The 22,318-nt window shown below is 44.8% G+C and overlaps 1 protein-coding gene across 3 annotated transcripts in view; it reads right to left on the bottom strand.

Annotated features, from left to right (window-relative positions):
* The window catches only part of Gask1b (golgi associated kinase 1B), a 39,744-nt gene extending 26,604 nt beyond the window's left edge, over positions 1 to 13,140 (bottom strand). Inside the window, exons 1-3 of one of the 3 annotated variants that reach the window (XM_050158752.1) lie at positions 12,991 to 13,140; positions 12,455 to 12,683; positions 10,591 to 11,786 (exon numbers count right to left, since the gene is read on the bottom strand). In XM_050158752.1, the coding sequence (XP_050014709.1) occupies positions 10,591 to 11,497 (907 nt within the window). In that variant the 5' untranslated portion in view covers positions 11,498 to 11,786; positions 12,455 to 12,683; positions 12,991 to 13,140. The remainder of the gene's footprint in view (positions 1 to 10,590; positions 11,787 to 12,454; positions 12,684 to 12,990) is intronic. The other 2 variants (XM_050158750.1, XM_050158751.1) reach the window with 2 other exon arrangements.
* Positions 13,141 to 22,318: the final 9,178 nt, after the last annotated feature.

Raw genomic sequence — 22,318 nt, 5'->3', positions numbered from 1 at the left:
AATTCTACTTTCTATAAAATATAGCTTTTAAGGGGAGTCTGAAGTGATGATGGGAAAATGGTCTCTGGAAACAGGAGCCTGGTTAAAGCCAGACACCCTGAAGTGTTTTCGAGCTGAGCCGTGTTCATCTCCTCCCATTCAGATTTGTCAAGATGATGCAGTGCCCTGCTCTCTAGAGAAATCTTAATGGTGAAGAGATAAAATTCTGGCTGTCAGAGTGGTGGGAAAGCAGCCTTTGACAGATGTGTATGGATGTCCGTATGAATTAAAGGTTACACAGCTGTCGTAAAAATGAGACTTGCCAGCAAAGTTCCTTTCTTCCAATATCTGAATATCTCCTCAGAATTTTGATGTTCTCTTAAGTCATTTTTTTTTTTTACTCCCCAGCACAAAGAAGACATTCTTCGGAGAAGATGGACGCGAAAATTAACCAAGAATGTATGCTTTGCACAATCTCCTTTGTCTACGTGTATTAAATTCCTTTCATTTTAAACACTGTCTGACTGGTTCTGCTGCACCATAAGGGCAGGCTAAGCATGCTGCTGGAGTGTAAATGTCTCCCTGTATTTATCACCAGGCAAAAGTAAGCAAAAGTGTTCTGAGCTGTGGATCAAAAGGCTTTTCTATCGCACGGGCCAAGTTCCCAGACTGCTTGTGAATGAGACTTAAAGGGAGTAGCAGTTCAGCTCAGGGCCTTTCACTGAGCACAGCTCTACAGAGCCATGAAAGAGAAGGTGGCCCAGACAAAGCCAGAGGAGCATCTTCATTGTGGGAGGCGAGTTCCAACTCCATGGACTCAGGCACCAGTGAAACATTGATAGAAAGCTTTATAGTACAGTGTCCCTTGCCAAAAAGCAGTAAGGGGTCCATGCATGCTGCTCCAGCAGTCATGTCAAAAACATCGAAAATTCACTAAGTCCTATCAACTCCAGCAATCTCCAGTGCGGGCAAAGCAGGATTTGGACAATTACATACATATGTGTGTATTTGGGCCTGGAAAGATGGCTCAGTTGTGTAGCTCTTGGTGCTCCTTTGGAGGACTGGAGCCCAGTTCCCATCACCTATGTCTTGCAGCTCACAAGCTCTTACAGCGCCAGCTCTCAGAGGTCTTATCTCTTCCTGCCTCCAAGGGCACCAGCACACATGTGTCATATATACGTGGACATTAGAGTGCACACAAATAAAGATTAAAAATTAATCTTTTCAAAATTGGCAGGCTGGTGCTGGGTATGGTGCTGCCGCCTCACCACAACATACAGAAATTGAGGCTACGGTGTTTTCCGTGCATGACAGCCTGGTTTATATTACTGTCTTAAAGACAGCCTGAGCTACATGAGACAAACACTTTCCCAAAATACCAAGGGATGGGGCTTGAACTCACTGGTAGATATTTGCAGCATGGCCAAGAATTTTGAAATCGCTCCTCTCTCTCTCTCTCTCTCTCTCTCTCTCTCTCTCTCTCTCTCTCTGTCTGTCTGTCTCTCTCTCCCTCTCTCTCTCCCCCTCCCTCCCTCTCTCTCTGTCTCTCTCCCTCTCCTCAATCTGTATAATGTTACTTTCGTGTACACAACTTGACAGAATTGAACAGACCGGTGAACCCTCTCAGCTTGAAGCTAGTGAGCGTAACAAGATACCACACATAAGAGAGGCCCACATAGAAATGCAGACTCTGTGGTAGCCTTGAGAAAGGAGTCAGTAGGAAGAATCAGAGGAAATTTTACACATATTCAGGATTTTAGGGATTGTTAATTCCTTTACCCATTGAAAGTACTTTTAAAATGTCATTTACTGGACTCACTTCTCTGGTCCTAAGTTTGGGTAGAAGAAAATATAAATGACGTATATTTTTAAAAAGAGAACTTACTAGGAATTTCTCTGAGGTTCCAGGCAAAAGCTGAGCCTTACAGATCTTAGAACATAATAGTGTCAACCAGGGATACACACACGGCATATTAAACAGCCATGTGAAGAAGTGAGTGGACAGAAACAGTGAAGAACTGAAGCCTGAGCTGACACACCTGGTTGGAAGTCACAGGTCACTAGGGCACGAAGTTTGCTAAGAAGCATCTCAAGGCTCAAAAAAAGGCACCTATGGTTGATGTTATCCTGACGCCAGCACATGCTCTTCAGGACCAGAGGCAAGACCCAGCCCTCTGAGGAAGATACTAACCTACCAAAGACACATAGAGAGAAGTTCCTCGAGCCATCTCGTAAGACTGTGTGAGTCCAGCAAAGCAAACTCCAGCACACTGAGTCTTAAAAGGAAACAGATCTCCATACAGTTTTAGGTTTGTTCATTTTAAAGGAGAAAGGGTATAGAGTCAAGATTATGGAGCTTCCTTCCGTAAGTATAGATGCTACAAAACTAACCAAGTAGTGGGCTTCAGGACTAGTCATGGAACTAGATTTCTCTGCCAATTGAAACATAGAAGACATCATCACACATCTATTGGAATGGCTGTTATTAAGATGTAAAATAAGTGCTGGCAGAGTTCTCGAGAAAAGAGAAACTTCAGACACTGTTGGTGAAAATGCAAATGAATACAGTCCCTGTGGGAAACTCTGCACGGTCCTCAGAGGAAGGAAAAGAAAATACATGACCCAATAACCCCACTTGTAGATGCTGTCCAGGGACGGAAACCAGGACCTCACCGAGGAGCCTGCACTCCTGTATTCCCTAAGCATCATTCCCCGCAGCCAAGGACAGAGGCAACCTGCCTGACCATCATTATACGCTACCACACACATGACAGAATACTATTCTGCCTATATGAGGGGAAATGCTGCCACATAAGATAACATGAAAGGAAAAAGGAAACCTTGCACTGCCCAGATAAACAGAAAGGAAAAGACAGACATTGTGTGTTCTCGTCTGTAGACTCTAAATTAGTTGGATTTTTAGAAAAGGATAAAATGCTTGTTACTGGAGTCTGGAGAGAAGAGAAAGTCTACTTGATGGGCCACATTGATTAAAAGAGGAAGGAGGAAGAGGAGAAGGAGGAGGAGGAGGAGGAGGAGGAGGAGGAGGAGGAGGAGGATGAAGAAGAAGAAGAAGAAGAAGAAGAAGAAGAAGAAGAAGAAGAAGAAGAAGAAGAAGAAGAAGAAGAAGAAGAAGAAAGGTTTGAACTTTCAATTATACAAGACAGAAGATTCAGTAATCTCACAGCAGGGGTGATGGCTCAGTGGATAAGGTACTTGCTGTACAGGCATGAAGACCTGAGTTCTGGGTGTGACTACCTGTGCTTGTGAGTGGGGTCGGGGTGGAGGCAGAGAGAGGGAGATCCAGATAGTCTAGCCCAAACAACTAGAGCCAGTGAGAAGCACTGTCTCAAAAGAGCACCGTGAAATTCATAAAGGAAGACCCAAGCCATATGCATGTGAGAACACTCCCATCTGCATACATAGGAGAGAGGGAGAACAGTTTTTAAAATTAATGATCTGTTGCACAGAATGGTGACTAAAATAAGAATACATTGTGTATTTCAAAACTGCCTTTAAAACAAGGGGCAAAGCTAAAATGTTTTTATTATGAAGAAATACCAAGTATCTGACATGATAGATTTAATTAGCCTGTTTTAACCACGCCCCTTCAAAGCAGAAAATTATAACCCACAAGTATATACAATTATCAACTAAAATTAAAGAGGCATTAGATTCTAGGTAATTTAGACCACTTCTGCCAGCAAAATAATACATGTCTATGTATTCCGGTAACTAGCGCTCACTCTTAGCTCATCTTCTCTGGGCTGAGCAGAGCTCAGTTCGCCATCGGCATTAACTGCTCAGGGAAGTGTGTAGCCTGGGAACCGGGAGGAATGCTTTATGACTTACCCACCTTGACCTGCCTAAGCAGTCTGAGCCATCGCTTCCAGTTTTAAAACTACCCTTGGTTCTGAAGGTTGTCTGTGGTGCTACCCTGAACACCTTCTCCCTAAGTGTCTCTACTTTACCAACAAAAACCCCTAGACTCTTCCTGCTTCCAGGTTTGTGTTAAAACGTCAAGAATCAGGCACCTTTATCCCAGCACTTGGGAGGCAGAGGAAAATGGATCTTTGAGAGTTTGAGGCTATCCTGATCTACATAGTGAGTTTCAGGACAACCGGGGCTATGTAGAGAGGCCTTGTCTCAAAAAAAAAAAAATGTAGGCTCAAATTGACTTTTGAGGGTGGGAGTAATGTGGGAGGGGTACCAGACTCAACAGTGACAGTTGGGAGGTGACACCCTCCTTATCTTTGGATAAGCTAGTCTGGAGTCTTGGGTTTATGCTGTTAAAGGAGCCATGAGTGACTGAAAAGAGTAACCTTAGAATACAAGCCCAACCACATCACTCTCTTCTCTAAAACTGTTACTCCTCATTGCCCACATACTGGAGACAAAGCTCAGGGTCCCGATGGGATAACCATCACACTGCATGTCTAAGAAGACTTGTCTCCCTCCATGCTCCAAGCCCCAATCTCCAGTTTAAAAGTACTTGCATTTTCCTGAGACACTTGAGACATTTCTTGAGACACTGCCTTCACGTGTCTGTAAGGCTTTCTGCCTTCCTACACCTATCCCAGCTCCTACTCTACCTATAAAGATTTGTAAGAGACAAGCCTGAGCCAGTTAGATAGCTCGTTGGTTAAAGCACCTCCAGGGCACATGGGATGATCTGGGTTTGAGCCTTGGATGGCGCTGTAAAAGAAGAGAAGCGACTCCTGAATGTTGTCCTCTTACACACACATACACACACACACACACACACACACAACTAAATAAATGTAAAAGCAACTCTGATACATGAATGATTTGTTTCATAATCTCCCACTGTTCTCGGAGGACTCTTATATTCTATGACATAGCTATTGGGCTCAGAATAAATATGTAGCTGCTGCAAGACCCCAGTAACCTCCCATTCCAAAGACCTCTCTGAAAATGAATGAGGGTTAGAGAGAAACTTGAGAAACAGATCTAGTGTTGTATGAAGATTTCCATGCCCTCATTCTCTTCACCTGGTACTTGATTCTCACACATCCATGATGCTAGAGAACTCAGGGACAAGAAAGGTGAGGTGGAAACACAAAGACACAGACATACACATGCACATATGCATGCACACGCACACACTCCTTCTGACCTCGGTCTACTGATATGAGACAAACTATAAAGACATCAGCACTACACTCAGGCCAGACAAGAAAATAAGGCTGTTGAAATAAGGAGGTTGCAGCCTGCATGGCTGAGGAATGCGGGTAGAATCCCTGCAGAACCTCCTAGGACATGATTGATCACAGAGGCCACAAGGCAGAGATGAAGGATGAGCTACTGAGTCCTCCCAACTCACACCTGTAGTTCAGCTCCAGGAGGCATCACCTGGGACCTATGCCATCTGTTAGGCTTCAGTTTCTCCACAGGACACCTCTACCGTGAGACTCTTGCAGGACTTAATGAGCTACGGAGTGGAAAGTGTTCTCTTTCCAAAACCTAGAGACAATCGTATCATCCACTGCCAGCTACAGGGTTTGCTTTGAATCAGTTGTAGGTGCCCATTTACTGATCTCAAGTAGAAATATAGAGAACTAGAAAGCACACCACAAGATGCTAAATCAGATTAGAAACTAAATGAAAACAAAGGTCACATTATAAGTATAAAGTAGGTACTACAATAAATATTTGAGTCTATAGATATTGACTCAATTATATTTATATCAATTTTATATATGTTATGTGTGTTGATCAATTATACATATTGATTATATGTGTGTGTTGAGTCCATTTTAATAATAAGGCCAGGTTAAATATTATTACAAATATGATTGTTCTAATCTCCATCATTATTATGCTAATAAAAAAGGCTCAGTAAACGAATGGATCAGGAATCAGACTCGGGCAGTATATACTGCCAATATACACCCTTGGTCTCACACCTCCTTGAATGAGAAGCCCTACTCCCTTCCCCTGTTCTGGGACAGTGCTCCACAAACAAAGTTAAATGCCAATACATTAAGATGATTAAAGCCAAATTGTACTGAAGTCATAAGCATTGCCCCTTAGGTTGTCTGGTCCTGCTGAAGCTGTGCAGCCCCTCCAGCAACCCAGAGCTGCAGAGCTATCTAGAGAGGTCATGACCTTGAGCTCACGGGGTTGCTGCAGGAAGCCTACAGTCAATGGCAGTAAGAGTCACTCTCACAAGATTCGGTGATGTCCGGTCCCCAGGGACAACCACCCTGAACTATGGTGTGTAATCTTCCAGTCCAAAGGGCCGGAAGGGAGACTGCTATAGAGTGGGAGCTCCATAAACAGTTGTTAAAGCAATGGACGGAGCTAGAAAACGTCATTTTGAGTGAGGTAACCCAGACCCAGAAAGACAATTATCACATGTACTCACTCATAGGTGGTTTTTAAACATAAAGCAAAGAAAACCAGCCTACAAACCACAGTCCCAGAGAACCTAGACAACAATGAGGACACTAAGAGAGACGTACATAGATCTAATCTACATGGGAAGTAGAAAAAGACAAGATCTCCTGAGTAAATTGGGAGCATGGGGACCTTGGTGGAGGGTTGAAGGGGAGGAGAGAGGCAGAGAGGGGAGCAGAAAAAAAATGTAGAGCTCAATAAAAATCAATAAAATTTTTAAAAAATGAAAAATATATGAATACCCCACATATACACTATCCCCAATATACCATACAAATAAAAAAATATACCATACAAATAAAAAAAAATAAAACCACCAGTATTCAATGAATATATATATATATATATATATATATATATATATATATAAAATCCTAGAGGAAAAGATTTGTGTGTAGTAGAGACACATGTTCACAGTGTGAACACCATGACAAACACTCATTATCACTTCTGTTCCAATCCTGTGTGAGATAAAGGAAAACTTTCTGGATGCATAGCAGAAGGTTGCCAGGTCTCCAGCGTGTCTGGGAAGGTATGTCATAAACAAATAAGAGGACACTGCAGCCAGCCGGTGATGCTTGGACGGGATGCTCAGGAAACTTTTGAATGCAAATGAATGCAAGTATTAAGCTGGCCAGCTCAATTTGATTGCTAAAGAAAGAGCCTTAGGACTTTTCTGATAAAGAGCACAATGCACTTTAAAGAATAAAGCATGATTGTACACTCCCTAAATAAATATTTTAAGAAAGCTTGCAGACATGCTGGAAGTTTGCAGAATTCAGAACCACTGTGTTTCCAATCGTGGAGGGATTCACAGAACTCCAAGAAATGGACCCCATCTCTACCTGACCCCTGAAACAACATGAAAAGTAGAGCTGCCATTCTTTCAGCCCAGCGGTTACACCATCAGCTAGGACTCCCCAGGTTGCTCCAGTAAACTCGAGAAGGCACGAGGGGTGGGGGGGAACAATACATTTCTTCTGCTCTATAATAGGAAGAGGCAATGCAAGTTGGGAAACCGAGAGCAACTCGGGATACACGAATTTAAATGGAAGTTTGTGGGGGGCCTGTAGTTTGTCATCTCAGCAGCTTCCTGCTCAGGATCTCTGGAACTAGCCTCCCCTAACTCAGTATGACAGCTCCATGGCAATAAAACGGCATCCTAAAAATAAAGCATACATAATGCATCTTCTATGCTGGGTATGAAAAACAGCAAGATGCTTAAATGCTACCCAAATGGTGTTCCTGAGATATCCACTCACAGTAACGTGCAGACTCGAGGGAAGTCAGGCAAACTTACTAATTCAGAGGTCGCAGAGGACACTGGGTTTCCACTCTTCATTCATTCATTCATTCATTTTTGGGGGAAAGGCACACATGTCAGGGCTCTTGTTGAAGTTAAAAGACAACTTTCAGAGTCTGCTTCTCTCCTTCCACTGTGGGAGTTACAGAGATCAAACTCAGGCCACCAGGCCTGACAGCAAATGCCTTGACCTGATGAGCCACCTTGCCCAGCCCTGGGTTTTCTTTTTAAATGTGTTGACTTTCACAAGGTCACAGTCTGCTTTGTCTTAGCCTAGACGAGTATTTTTAAATAGTTTATTTTCAAAAGTCATCTGAAAATATCAGCACAACACCACAAAACATCTGATGACCTTTGCAATAATTTGAGAGTCTTGTGTAAGAAAAGAGAGGCAGAAAAAAAAACCAAATTGACGTGTTCAAGTATATTTTTATGTGCACGCGCTCACACTGTTAAACATTAGAATTTCAGCTTGCATGTAAAAGTAAGTGCCACCATGCCCAGAGTGGAGCATCAATACTTCTTCCCCTGAGCAAAGACATTATCACAGTTATATTATTGAGCTGAAAAAGAAGATAAACATGTCGACATAGCAGCACAATCAGAAACTGTCATGCTAAATGTGTACAGTTTGGTTGTTATCCCATAACTGTGCCAAATAGTATTTAAAATATGGTGTTGGCTCACAGAAGAAACCCGGGGAAGAATTAAGCTGTGAAGAAGCAGGAACAAGTTCCATCTCTACTAGTCACTAGTCATGTGGCTTGGTGAAAAATTCATAACCTTTTATAGCTTCTGAATATCCCTGCTTGCAACAGAAGTAATAGGAGCTGGGGGTGTGGCTTTTCTGTCCTTGTATGGGGTTTCCCAAGTGCACCATGATGCCAGGTGCAGGGTAGTAAGTGGTCTAAGGCACATGGCTAACAACTCCATTATGTTAGTCCTAGTGTTGACACTGGGGTCTTTATAGATGACAAGTTTAAAGTTACTGGGAAAACATCGTTTTATGTTTCATTTATTTTTATAAAACTAAGTTGTGTTTTATTAAGGAAATGACAGCGGGATGTGCCCAAATGTGGGTGTTGGTTTCCCAAGATATGGGAATATCCCGGGATTTTTAGATAACAGATTTTGTAGACAACTTCAACAAAGGAAAGGGTTCTCATGAAGGAATTCCAGGAACGGGAAGGAATTTTCTTCCAACAGGGATTTCTACCACTTTCTGTCCCCACATCTGTCAAGGTCAAATACACTAAGATACATTCACTTAGGCATTACCAAGTGCCTACAGCACAGGTAGCACCTTGCCTATCATAATTACTACCAATTCCACATATCATATATTACTGATATTTTATTTATTCATTTGGTGTTTTGGGTTGAATGAGGGCCTTTTGTGTTTTAGGCAAGGACACAGATGCCGATATCTTAACAATGAAGTAAAGGACACTGAGGGGTCACCCAGTTGTCCATATTGGTCCTAACAAGTTTTACTGAATCTTAGCTTTGGGATAACATAGAAACCCAAGGCAGAGAATGAAATATCTAAGAGAGCTCTTGGCATGAATCAGGGAGAGTCAAGAGAAAGAGTTTGCTAGGTTATTTTTTTTTTTTTCCTCACAAGAGAAAATGACCTTTGAGGGCTGAAGGCTCAAAGTAACTCAGAGAACTTAGGACTTCGTGTACTTGGTGTAATAGCAGCCACAGCCAACAGTTACTGAAGGTTTAGTCTGTGCCAGGGACTGTTTTCCACATGTGAGCAGCTGCATGAAGGAGACAGCCTTGCCGTCCCATAGCTGGGGAAGCTTGAGAGATAGGCTAACGTTTCAGCCTGGATTTATTTTGCAACGTATGGATTATTCTATGTTCCAACACAGGTCACTGACTGAGGGTACTTCAGATCCTAACCCTGTGGTGGCGTCCTTATTCAGATTGTCAGCTCTGTGGCATCATCATTCCCACGGACCAGCACTGTGACCCCAAACTTCAGTTAGCGGCCGCACGCCTAGACACTACCTTTGTGTTCCAGGAAGACACGATTTTGAAAGTCGTGCTCCATAAAGCATGGAATTTAAAGAAATTACATGGCTAGTTAGTATACATCCTAAGTACGTCAATGGCTTTGCCTTATTTTCGTTATATATTAGAAAAAGAGGTTGACTCGATTGGTGAGAGGGAGTCATTGCATTGACTCTTAGGTGATCAGTTCAGTCTGAAACTCTGGCAAAGATTCTATTAACTGAGGAAAGAACTGTTTCCTCCTACTCTTTTTTTATTATTGAATCGTTATTTTATGTATAGAAGTGTTTGTTTTCACGTGTGCAAGAGCATTCGCGGTGCCTGCAGAGGTCAGAAGACAATATTGGACACCCTTGTACTGGAGTAAACAGGCGGTTGGGAGCCGCCATGTATGTGTGGAGAACAAAACTCCACCTCCAGTCCTTTGCAAGAGCACTGGGTGCTCTTAACCACTGAGCCATCTCTCCGGTCCCGCTACACCCCCTTATTCTTTAAGCCGTCCTTGGAAGGAAGTTTCCACAGGACGCTGTAACAATATGCAGGGCCGTCAGCAAATCCTCTACCTCCACCCTGGCTTCCTGTCATCGTGCAAATTGCCCTTGGCTTGAATGAGATTTAATATGCCACGAAAACGTGCAGTGAGGGACGTGGAGAGCAGAGACTGCAGTGTAGGCTTACTCTCACATGCCCCACAGCGCCAGACTGCGTGAAAGAATGTCACGCATATGGAAAGACAGCGCTGCTGCTGTTGCTGCTGTCCAAATGGGAAGTGTGGGTGGGGGACAATCATTTAGAGAGGGTGAGGGAAAAAGAGAAAATGATTCCCAAATCCCCAACAGCTGCAAATAAGAAGCTAGTAAATCTGTTACCTTGGATGAACTCCGGCTTCCTACTCACAGATGGCAGGGTCCTATTGAGACCCAAAATCCTGTCCAGGTGGAAGGCAAACACTTCACTCATGTCCAGGGGCTGCTTGAGTAGCCCACAGGGGCTAGGCCCGCAGCCAGGCACCGAGCCTGAGGTGCTGCCTTCCAACACCAGCAAGCGGGCACCACTCTTCGAAACTGCTGGGAGGATGCTAGTCACCTCGCCATCAGCCAGCAGGCGCATTCTGCGGATGTCTTCTTTGCTCAGCCATGTGGGGGCGCTCTCGCTGTAAATCCTAATGTTGCTCTCTCGCGCCCTAGGCTGCCGCAAGTTTGAACCCCCAGTTCTGATCCCAGGACCACGCAGCACCCTCCAGGGTCGTTCTCCAACCTTAGTCAGGGAGCCCTGATCATAGCCAGGTACTTCAGCGTCTGCTGCCGGTGCAACTTCCTGCAGGATAAAGGATGGTTTAACCAGCGCCTCCTGACCAGGGGCTAGAGATGCCAGGGCATACTTCTTCCTGCGCTTGGGTTTCACCGTGCCACGGATATTGGCAGGCTTGCTGCGCTTGGAGCGTAGGGTAATGTACACCACGTTGGGCTGCAGTGTGCTCCCATTGCCCTGCGAATCTGGAGGGGCCAGGGTACCATCCAGGGGGATCTCAGGGAAGGATACCTTGGAGATGTCGAGGCTGTGGGGTGGGCCTCTGTCAGTGGCCTGCCCATGCTGGGAGGAGGCCCTGCCAACCTGGCTCACCAGGAAACCCAGGTAGATGGCACAGGCAGTGCCCAGCAAGAGGTTCCGTCTGGTCCTGGGACGCCGGCTGCTCCAGAGTTTACACACTGGAGGGACGCAGAGGGAGCAGACAAACCAGTTTATGAGCTGCCCCGGCTTGTCTGGACAGGTCATTTCTCTGCCGCTTCCACATGCTGAACGGAGTTTAAAGTCTGCAGCTCGTTTCTGATGACATGATTCATGGCTTCCTGAATCCAGCCGTCCAGTCCGCTTCAATATCTAAGTGGTCTCCGATAGGCAGAGGTGAAAGGGAAGGGTCGCTCCTGGCGCTGGGACCGCTTGGGGCACCGGCCACCGGCCTTTTAAACCCCTGTCTGCCTTTCCCAGGAGAAAGGAAGGCTGCCTCTGCGGATGAATGGAAACAAAGTTGACTGAGTCACGATTTCAACCCATTTCAGTTCCTCTGTGAGAGGAAAGAAGAGAGTAACCCTTTCTTTCCATAAATACTACCGAGTTTGCTGTAAAAGTTTCAAACATGGAAACAAGATCGCTGGGTGAGCCTGATTTCACTTTAATGAAAACAAGCTGCCAAGGGTAGCTACTGGCTCAGGGCTAAACCACTACACCTGACTGGGAAGCGAAGCAGTAGAGCATCATCGACCTGGGCTCCCCTGCACACCCCCTTTGTGTGCTTCAGAAATAATAAGACAAATAATAAACACATCTAAAAAATTGTATAAGCACCCTTATTTTTTTATAAGATATATACTAACTGCTTGGGCAAAAACACCAAGTAGTGAGTTCACATTTAAACATATTCTCTTTAATAAAGTGAAATGCCCCAGTTTGTCCCTATAATATGTTCTAACATCTTACATTGGTATTTAATAGTCTTTAGCGTCTGTAAAACTTGGAAAGAGGAACATTTATATTTTCTCTATGTGTGTCACACAAGCACGCACACACACACACACACACACACACACACAAATCCAAGTATTTTTATTTCTTTTCTTTCCACTAAAGAGAGAAGAATGAAAGAAATCTCCATAATTTTTTTCTTCTTCTCTCTCTCCTCATGTTTAAAAAGAGGAAGAAACTAGTTTAAAAAGAAAAGACCTCTTTACTTACACCGCTGGCCCCACGCTCAGCTCCAGGAACAATGGAACCTCTGACCCTAAGGCACAGAACTTTGCGAGGCTGCGGCCGGGAAGGAGACCATAGCTCATGGTCAACGGGGCTCCACCTTTCAAACATCTCAGCTCAGCCCTAAAAGCTGCCGCCTCCGGACAGCCAAGCAAAACGATTTGTAAACCAGCTGCTGCAGTTTTCAGGCACGTGAGGTTCTTTTTAAAGATGACTAAAAAAAATAAAAATAAAACTTAAATTTTGAATTCTCAAAACACAGTCCCGGAGTGGAGTCAGTTTTCATTCAAACAACTTTCTGCCTCTTCCGACTCCTGGGAGCCCCCTAGTGTCCCACTTGCTAAGCGACACAGAAATGTCAGCCTTGGGGAAGCTGAAGGGATCTGAAGTGTTTGCTGAGGTTGGTGGAGACCCCACTCCCTGCCAAATAAATGCCTTGTAAAAGGAGGGGTGCCGCTGACCCTTGCCTGACCCTATGGAGGTAGGGACCAGACGCCGGAGGACCAGGGCCTGCGACTTACCTTCCCTCTGGACTGTTTGCCGGCTAACACTTGTCTCCCAGCAATTCTGGGACCAGGCGGCAGGAAGCGGAGACCAGGCTAAGAAGGGGGCCCCTGGAAGTGAGGAGGAAAAAAGAAGCCTGAGATAAGAGGGTAGATGAGAAGGCATTGGGGGTGAGCAACTACACCCAGCAACAGCGCAGGAAGGCGCCTGGACTCCTTCTGATTGGAGGTCTTTTAAAAACAGGTTAGTGATTGGCCTGGGTCATTTGCACGTCCTGGCACAAAGGCAGGAGCCGACGACCTTGGGGTCTCACTGGGCTTTGCTTCCTAGCTTTTGCAGCACAGAGTCAAACAAGAAGCCACTGATGATGGGACAGGGGTGGTTTTCCCAGTTAGGGAAAAGGTCGTGATGCCAGGAAGTGAGCAGATCAGAATATGGTACTGTTTAATCCTAAAACACTGTGTTAACAATGCAAAAAAACAAAAAACAAACAAAAAAAGCTGAGAATTTCTCCTTCTCAAACTTTCCTCCCTCTTTAGACGTTCTGGTATCATGATAAAAAGAGATAAAATGATTCCGAAATGGACAGTAGCCTTGAGTTTCTGACAGGCTTTGGCTAAACACTGGAATCATTTCCTTTATGTTCCCAAATTCTTAAAGCACATACTCCATGGTCTAGAGACTACTTCAGAACTTTCTGAGAGGGGTCAGCGGCTGAGCTGCTTCCTATAGCTATTTTGTGCTTTCCACGTGTTCGAAAGATTACTTGGCCGAAGTCTCTACCAATGAAAGCCGTGGGCTGCCATGTAGCTTACTGATGGCACACTTGCCTGACATGCGGGTGATCTTAAGACCTGTTTTTAACAACATAAACTATTAAATTAAAAAGTTACAAGTAAACACTCTGCAGAAGCCTCTTCCAGACATCTTATAGGCAACTGTACCGGGGAAGCAGATAAAATTGTGTGTGCTGCTAAGTTGGCCTGACTCCTCCCTTACCTCAAAATAATGGTCATTACTCGGGAAGAACAATTCATCCTCCTCCTCCTTCAGTCCCAAGGGGGGCTAGCAGCGGCTAAGGAATGTGGTTAGCACAGGATGGGCTAGGAAGGAAGCAAACATGGTGCTCCCATCTCGCTGTGGCGCATACTCACACCTGCCTAATTCTGTTTCTCATTCCACATCCAACAGCCGTACAACAGCGTTCACCCCGAGAGCTTCCTGTGTTGTTAAAGGAGACAGAGTGAAGGAAGGGACCACAGGGAAGAGCTGGTGATGTTTGTCTGCATCTCCCCCTGTCCACACCTTACTGAACTTCTCAAAGAATCTTCCACTGAGGCCCGTGGCACCAAATCCTGCTGTGCCAAGATATTAGTATAGAATTTGGAACAGGCATGAGAAATTGTTTACGTGGTAAAATAAAACTAATATAACCCATGAGGTTCATTCGATATGATCAGAAATCATTCCTTCTACTGCCCGTGAGACCTGACCTGGGGCCTTGTCACTTTCTTCCAACCCCTTGAGTGAAACTCCAGGGCTCCTCTAGCTACACTGGGGGCATAGGTGGAAGGAGGTTAAAGTTTGCCAGCCATTGTCAATCCTAGATGAATCTATATATTTTTTTAAAATATGCGAATCTGTAACACAGTCCGAATCTTCCGGTTTTATTGTAGAGTTGAATCATGTATAATGAGTGCATTCTAGATCCATCTTCTCACGGCAGGCTAAGCTGGCCCTCGCTATCCCAGTGTCCAAGGGCAGCAGAAGAAGGAAGAAGATCAGAAAAGCTCCCCTCTGACGCTGTAGACTCTACTGAGCAGTTCCCTGGGCATGGTGTGTATGTAACCCTGCCCTCCAATGAATATCTTGCAGTCTCTTCGGAGGTGACAATATTAATGCCTCTCTAGAGATGGCTGTTGATGTCTCTTTACACTCTGAAATCCATCAGCCCCCTGCTATGCAAGAGTTATTTTATATGTGTGTGTGTGGTGGATAAATATATATTACTAAAACAAATACATATATAAATGTGTGTGTGCACATATAATAATATACAGAACCTCCCGACTGTTTGCTAAGGCAGCATGTCACATGACCAACAAACTGGCTTCCTTACCCACGCCTCATAAGGGACACAACTGAATAGTGACCAGCTGCGCGCACCCTTCGTTTACCCAACTGCGCCCATGGGGATCCACACCTCATCTCAGAACATGGAAGCCCCTGCCGCCTATGACTCAAGATCTCTGCTGAAACCAAGAAGAGGGATGTTGTCAGGTAGTGTGGGACTTGCGGCAAGCTGAAGTCAGAGCAGTGAAAAACCTGTTTCAATATAACTAAGGCATGTGTGATGCTCAAAGTTATGATTATTATCAGAGATACTAATAAACTCTGTGCCTAAAATATTTTCTCTCCCTAAAAGTAATATACAAGGAAGCCAAGCTTTAAAAAGAAGTAAATTAATTGAAGGCTACCTTAGCTATTAGCAAAATACTCAGGGAATCCAAACAACTGATTCTGTTTCATCAGTGGACACTGAATCTTCAATGTGCTGCCCCCAGCCCTGCCAGTCGACCACACATGGGAAAGAACCAGCATCTGCACGCTGGCCCCAGGACACCCTCATCTTGGACAGAAACACACAAAAGTCGATCTGCACTTTGAAAGTAGGTAAAGATTCATCAAAGCTGGCTCAACACGAGTCCCTAGCAAGAAATTAGACCAGAATTTCAAATTGTCTCCCCTTGCCTCTGGCACAGTTTATACTATGAAAAAAAAAACCACTATAGGATTGTATTTGAAGGAAGGTCCCCTAGATATGCTAGATTAAATTTGGCATACTAGAAATGCTTCCGGTTATAAATATCATATTAAGTACGGGGGGGAAAAACTGCAAAAATCTGGTATTTTCAGAGTTTATATGCCACTTTCTGTGATTCCAATGTGTGCAGCGTATCCGATGTGTGCATGCATAACTGTACATACATGTTTTATGAACCCATCGAAACACTGGGTTAGGAAAGACAGCACAGGAGAGATCACAAGCCTTGCTCACCCACCCATTCTTCCTTCTGCAGCCCTAATAGCGTCATGGGAGGTATAGCTGTAGGAAGACCCTGATGGGGGTGTTCTGAGACGTGATGAGACACAGCAACACGTTGTGGGTCTTTGCTGAGGAGATGTAACATGAGATCTGAGGGCTCTCTGCAAAGATGCTCAGGAACTTCTGTATGTTGTCTGCTTTGGGAGGAGAACATAGCAGGACAGCATCTATGGGTGCACCACATCATACTGTAGGAGACAGCAGCAGCAGCAGGGAAAGCCATGCAGCAGAGACAGCAGCAACAGCCATGCAGCAGAGACAGCGGTGACAGCCGTGCAGCAGAGACAGCAGCAACAGCCATGCAGCAGAGACAGCAGCAACAGCCATGCAGCAGAGACAGCGGCGACAGCCGTGCAGCAGAGACAGCAGCAACAGCCATGCAGCAGAGACAGCAGCAACAGCCATGCAGCAGAGACAGCAGCAACAGCCATGCAGCAGAGACAGCGGTGACAGCCATGCAGCAGAGACAGCAGTGACAGCCATGCAGCAGAGACAGCGGTGACAGCCAAGCAGCAGAGGCAGTGGTGTCTTCCCCTTAAGCAGCCGCACAGACAAAACACATGCATGGGGAAGGCTTATGTGTAGTAACCAGGACAGGGCTATAAGCATATGCGTGACAAGATTTGACACTCCTGGGACACAAGAGCTTTATTGAGAGGTTCCACTGGATTCATCCCATGCAGGGGAATGACAGTCTGCAAGTCAAGTCATCCCTGCTCGGGAGTGCTTAGTAATTTGTACTGCCACCAAAACAGATAAACCTACAAGCTTTTTATGAGAAGTCTGGCGCGTGTCCTAAACTAAAACAGGGACGGGTAGGGAAGGTACAGAAGAAGAGTGTCTTTAGAAGAATGAGCAGGCTTCTCCTAGCTGCAGCCCACCCTCGTTGTCTATCCACAGGGGAGAACGCGTCGGATTCCAGTCCTCTGAAGGACGGAGCCATCCTTGGCTGCAGTGATCACCAGCTTAGAGGCAATTCCTCCTTTCACGTTCACGCTAACTGCTCACAATACAGAGGTGGGCAATATCGTTTATGATTGCCAATTTGCATCTCATTAGGTTAGGTTGAAGAATCTGTAAACAAAGATGCTTGCTTCAGCTAGGTGCTTTGGGAAAATTCTACTCAGTTTCCTCAGCTGAAAAACTAGGCTGGTTTTATCTAGCTCACGGGGGCGGTTCTAAAACTAGATAACACTTTACATGGAAATCACAGTGTTTGGCAGGCTGCTGGAGCTCGTTCGTTTATTCCCCTTTTCTCGCAATGGCTAAACTCTAGATGGACTGTCAGAAGCCAGTCATAGCCACGGCCCGTGATCAGCACACGATTTCAGGTTCATGACACGGGTGTCATGTGACATATTAGAATTTGCTTCACTGTTCTGTCTTCTAATCAAGAGTATATTCTCCATGCTGCTTTGGATTCAAATCATGGGTAATTTTCACCTTTTAGAATTAGAAGTAGTCGGTGGCGATCTGCATGAAGCTATAGTTAGCACCTTGGAAACATAATTGAAATCAGGGATCTTTGTCACAAAAAGACACTAAGTGGGAAAGCAGAAATTGAAGCGTTTCTTCCAAATAATTTGGGGCTTTTAAGCTAAATGGGACACACTTCAACTAAGTCAGAACTGGAACTGGGGAGATGGCTTCGTTAGTAAGGGGCTTGCTGGGTGAGCATGAAGACCCAAACTCAGATCCCCAAAAAGCCAGGTGCTGTGGCACATGCCTGGAATCCCACCCAGCACTGTAGGGGCAGAGACAGGAGGATCCCTGAAAGTCTTTTCCTGCTCCTTGTAGCCAATCAGTGTGTTTCAAGTGCAGGGAGAAGCCACCTCTCAAAAAATAAAGTAGAAAACTGTCTTTGGAAGGTACCTGATGTCAATCTCTGGCCTCCACATGTATATGAACACTCATAAATGTGTACCCTACACACATGTACACACAAACACACATACACACACACAGTTACCAGTACAATGATGATTGATGACAATAAAAGTAAAATATTATCAATACTAATTTTACTATTATTAATAAAAGTTCCTATCTTATAGGGTTAGTGTGAGGAGTAAGTGAATCAGCACATGAAGCACCTTGATGTAACGACAAACAAACTAAATCTACTAAAAATAACTTTAAAATTATAAACCTCTGCAGGCAATGACCATCAAATGTCTAGTAACACTGAGCACCTGAAGTCCTGTCCAAGGGACTCACATGGAGAAGTCCTAACCTCAGAATTATCATAAGGGCATTTTCCAAATTATGAGGAAGAGAATCCAGGAAGCAAACAACCATCTCGTCCATCTCAGGAGAGAGTCAAGCGAGGGAGCTGTGCTGATCAGCTGTCTGCCAACTTGACCCATTTTGGAAGCAGGGATCTCAGCTGAGAAATGCTTCCATCACTGGCCTGCTGGGAAGTCTATGGAGCATTTTCTTGATTGAACATGGATGTGGAAGGGCCCAACCCACGGTGCATGGTGGCCCCTCTGGGAAGGTGTTTCTGATTGCATAAGAAAGCTGGGCAAGCCATAGAGATCCAGCCTGTCAGTCTGTAAACATTGTTCCTTGTGGTCTGTGCTTCATTCGGGTCCCTATGTTGAATGCCTGCCTTTGTTTCTCTTCGTGGTGGACTGGAGGCTGTCAGATGAAACAAACCCTTCCCTCCCTGGCTTGTTTTTTGGTCATGGAGCTTTGCCACAGCAGCAAAGAAGCAGACTACAACAGCTGTTTATGAAGCTTTGGTCTGAGAAGCAAACTACTTGAGAGAATGGGACCTGAGATGAACCTAAGAGTTTACCTGCATATCAGCCTCCACCATCCCTTTACACTCTAATCTTCCCGTGTGCCAGGCAAGCTTCACAGGACCACAGACCACAGCAGACAGAAGAATTCAATGCAGGGATTTCAGCAAATGAGCAATACCGTGAAACTGAGGGTGGAATTCCAAGTGGAAGGGACTTGTTACAGCCAGACACCAGTTAAGAGAAACACCTTAAAGTTAATGAGCACTCCCTAGAGATGTCAACGTTGAAATAAGTGTGGCACAACAAAGGTTAAGACGATGCCTTGGTTGGGTGAAGTCATTCAGTGAAATGCTTCAAGAAGCAAGACATTTTAATGGGCAAATCCCACGTAGCCTTTGTGTCTTATTGTTCCTAATCTGAAGACTGGTTGAAATGTTAAAACCTACTGAAAACAAATGTCTGTCCAAAATGAACTGAAGGAAAGATCCAGATACAGACTGGCCCCACAAGTGGCTCTTCCTGGTGGCCAGGCAAGTATAGGATAGTGGCAGCGGCTCACTCTCACTATAGCCTCCACCCAGACACACCACTAGGCCCTAGACAGACTAACCTCTAAGCCAAGATGGCTACCTGTGCAACAAACTCAAAAGTGCAACTGAGGAGCATTTGAATCCAAGCCTCTAAAAATGGGGTGTGTGTATGCATGCATGCATGTATGCATTGTACACAAGTGTGTATGCATGTGTGTGTGTGTGAAAGAGAGAGAGAGAGAGAGAGAGAGAGAGAGAGAGAGAGAGAGAGAGAGAGAGAGAGAGAGAGACTGGCTAGCTGTATGTCCATCTATCCATCTTTCCACAAAACACCTGGTCCATTTTGCCAGGACGAGCAATTCTGGAGAATTGGGCAATCAGGAGCTGAGCCAACAGCAAAGATGAACCTGAATTCTCTGTTCATATGGAGGAAGTTATTCGATGGCAGGAAGTTACTTGCCAGTGGAATGATTTGTTTCTTTGTTTAGTTTCAAGCAACAGAAAACAGGAAATCTCTACCCAAGCTGCTACAAAAATAATTTTGCTGGTGGTAGCAAAAGGTTTCCAAGCAGCTCAGCTCAGCTCATGTTTTGGTTAATTTGTTTGTTTATTTAGGTTTTTTTATTTTATGTGTATAAATGTTTTATCAGCATTGTGTGTATGTGTACCATGATCATGCCTTGTGCCAACAGATTCTAGAAGAGGGGGTCAAACACCCTGGACCTGGAGCTACAGACAATTGTAAGGCACCATGTGGGTGCTGGGAGTTGAACCCAAGTCCTGGGGAAGAGCAGCCAGTGCTCACAACTCCTGAGCCATCTTTTCAGCCCATCTCTGTAATTCTCTTGGCATTTTCCTTGCCTGAGAGCTGTTTTCCTTCTCAGACTTCCTTTCCCCTTAATCACAAAGTAGCTGCCAGGAGTGACAGATATTAAATGTATCCTTTTGATATTCAGGAAAAATGAAGATTATGAAAACATTCTCCAAGCACCAAACAAGATCTCGGAGCTTCAAGCAGAAGTCAGTCTCATAGATAAGTGTACCTGGGAGCCTTCCACCTTAGCTCAACAGCCTTAACTAAACTAATAAAATGCTATAAATTGTTTTGAGTTGTCCCTGGAGCTGGGCATGGTCAGACCCAGTGGAAACGTTTAGAATGGCTACTGGATAGCGGGCAATACATCTGTAATAATTATGGTAACTTTCCTCGTCTATTGACCCCATAAAACTATAAGAGCCCAGGATCAAGCCACTGCTGACTCAAGGCTCGGATCTACTTAGCCGTTTCCTGAATAAGTGATCCAATAAAAGAATGATCGATTCTCCTTCAAGCACACCCATCACCACTGTCTCTGTTCACCTTGGATCTCATGAGAGTGGCGATGAGATCTGCCCAGCATCTCATTGTTCAGCCCCACATTGCAGGGATTTAATTTTTTCTATTATTTCCTGCGTCTTTCATTTCAACACATTACTGATTATTTTTAGGGCTGCCATTAACACAGACTTCAATTGCTGTCCTGTTTTCCCCCTAGGCAGTGAAGCAGTTGCCATGGAAACAGAATCCGGTGCCTCTGTCTGGAGCCTCACATCAATGCAACTTGATGAGAGGAAGGAAGGCACTCCATCCTACCTGTATTTTATGTCTCAAGGTCTATTAACCAAAAAAGATGCAAGTCATAAGTGGGGGGAAGGGAGGCATATCTGATGATGCATAGGGTGACACCTTGTCCAAGAAGATGCATCAACACTCTCTTCTGGAATTAATGCTTCGGTTTGAGATTCAGAACGATTTTTAATGCTTGAATTAACCAAAGATGCAAAGTCACGAGGTAGAGGCCACGGAATAATTGGAGGAAGGTGACTTTTAACTGGTGTTTCTTAACACCAGAGTAGAAGCCGTCCTAAGAGAGCCAGGCCTTTTGTTCCGAGTTAGTCTTTCCCCACAGCTCCACCCTGCAAAATACTGGGATCTGAAAGCTCCTCCAGATAGACTAACCAGAGAGGAGGGATTCCTAAGCAACTGTGGAGGAGGCGGCTCCCACCAGTTCAAGGACGCTCTGGTTAGAGCTGCACACCCTTAGTACCTGTTGAGAGGGCACTGCTGTGTGGCGAGCTATGGGGACAATGGCAGCAGCTACGTGTTCCAAGAAATGACCCAGCACCAAATGCTGATTGGTCTTATTGGCAACAATATAGAACCGATTCGTAGGAGATCTCACTACAGACCGGGCCCTGATTCTAAGCTAAAATCTGTTATCCTGGACAATTCAATTTGACCTCGTTAGCATTGAAGACATATCTATATTACAGTCATAACAAGAAAAGCTCCTCAAGTCACCAGAAAACAGATATTTTAATCCCTGAAACAGGGCAGGGGGCAAAAAGCTAAAGATTGAAACAAAGCCAGGCCCATGTAGGGCTGGAATGGGGCCAGTAAACAGTACAGCAGGGAGGTGCAGTGAGCTGCAGAAGACAGTCAGACTCCCACTGACTGGTTTTTCTGTCAGTATGCTTCTCTTAGTGCAACATTTTAAACCAAGCAAGCCAAGTAACTTTTATATTGCTTCTTTAAATTATTATCTGTTTATTTGGTTTGCAATCCTGGCCTTATCGAAGGGGAGAGAGAAAGAATTCCAGTCATTGTGGTTCACATCCATAATCCCAGAACTTTGGAGGCTGAGGATTGTTGTGATTTTAAAGTCAGCTGTGCTGAGATTTTGTTTGTGCTTAAACAAATAAAGCTAGCCTGGAGATCAGAGCCCTGGAGCTAAACCACTAGTTAGCCAGAGAGGCCAGATAGTAGTAACACACACCTTTAATCCCAGTACTGGGGGGGGGGGGGGAATAGAGGCAGGTGGATCCCTGTGAGTTCAAGGCCAACCAAGCTACTTGAGATTCAAATCTGTCTAAAAGAGAAACAGGGCCAAGTGGGATTAAAGGCTCACACCTTTAATCCCAG

Source organism: Alexandromys fortis, unplaced genomic scaffold (genome assembly GCF_014885135.2).
Source record: "Alexandromys fortis isolate MF-2015 unplaced genomic scaffold, M_Fortis_MF-2015_v1.1 scaffold_102, whole genome shotgun sequence".
Lineage (NCBI taxonomy): Eukaryota > Metazoa > Chordata > Mammalia > Rodentia > Cricetidae > Alexandromys > Alexandromys fortis.
The sequence above is the reverse complement of the archived record's forward strand: the minus strand, read 5'-3'. Positions and strand labels throughout refer to the sequence as shown.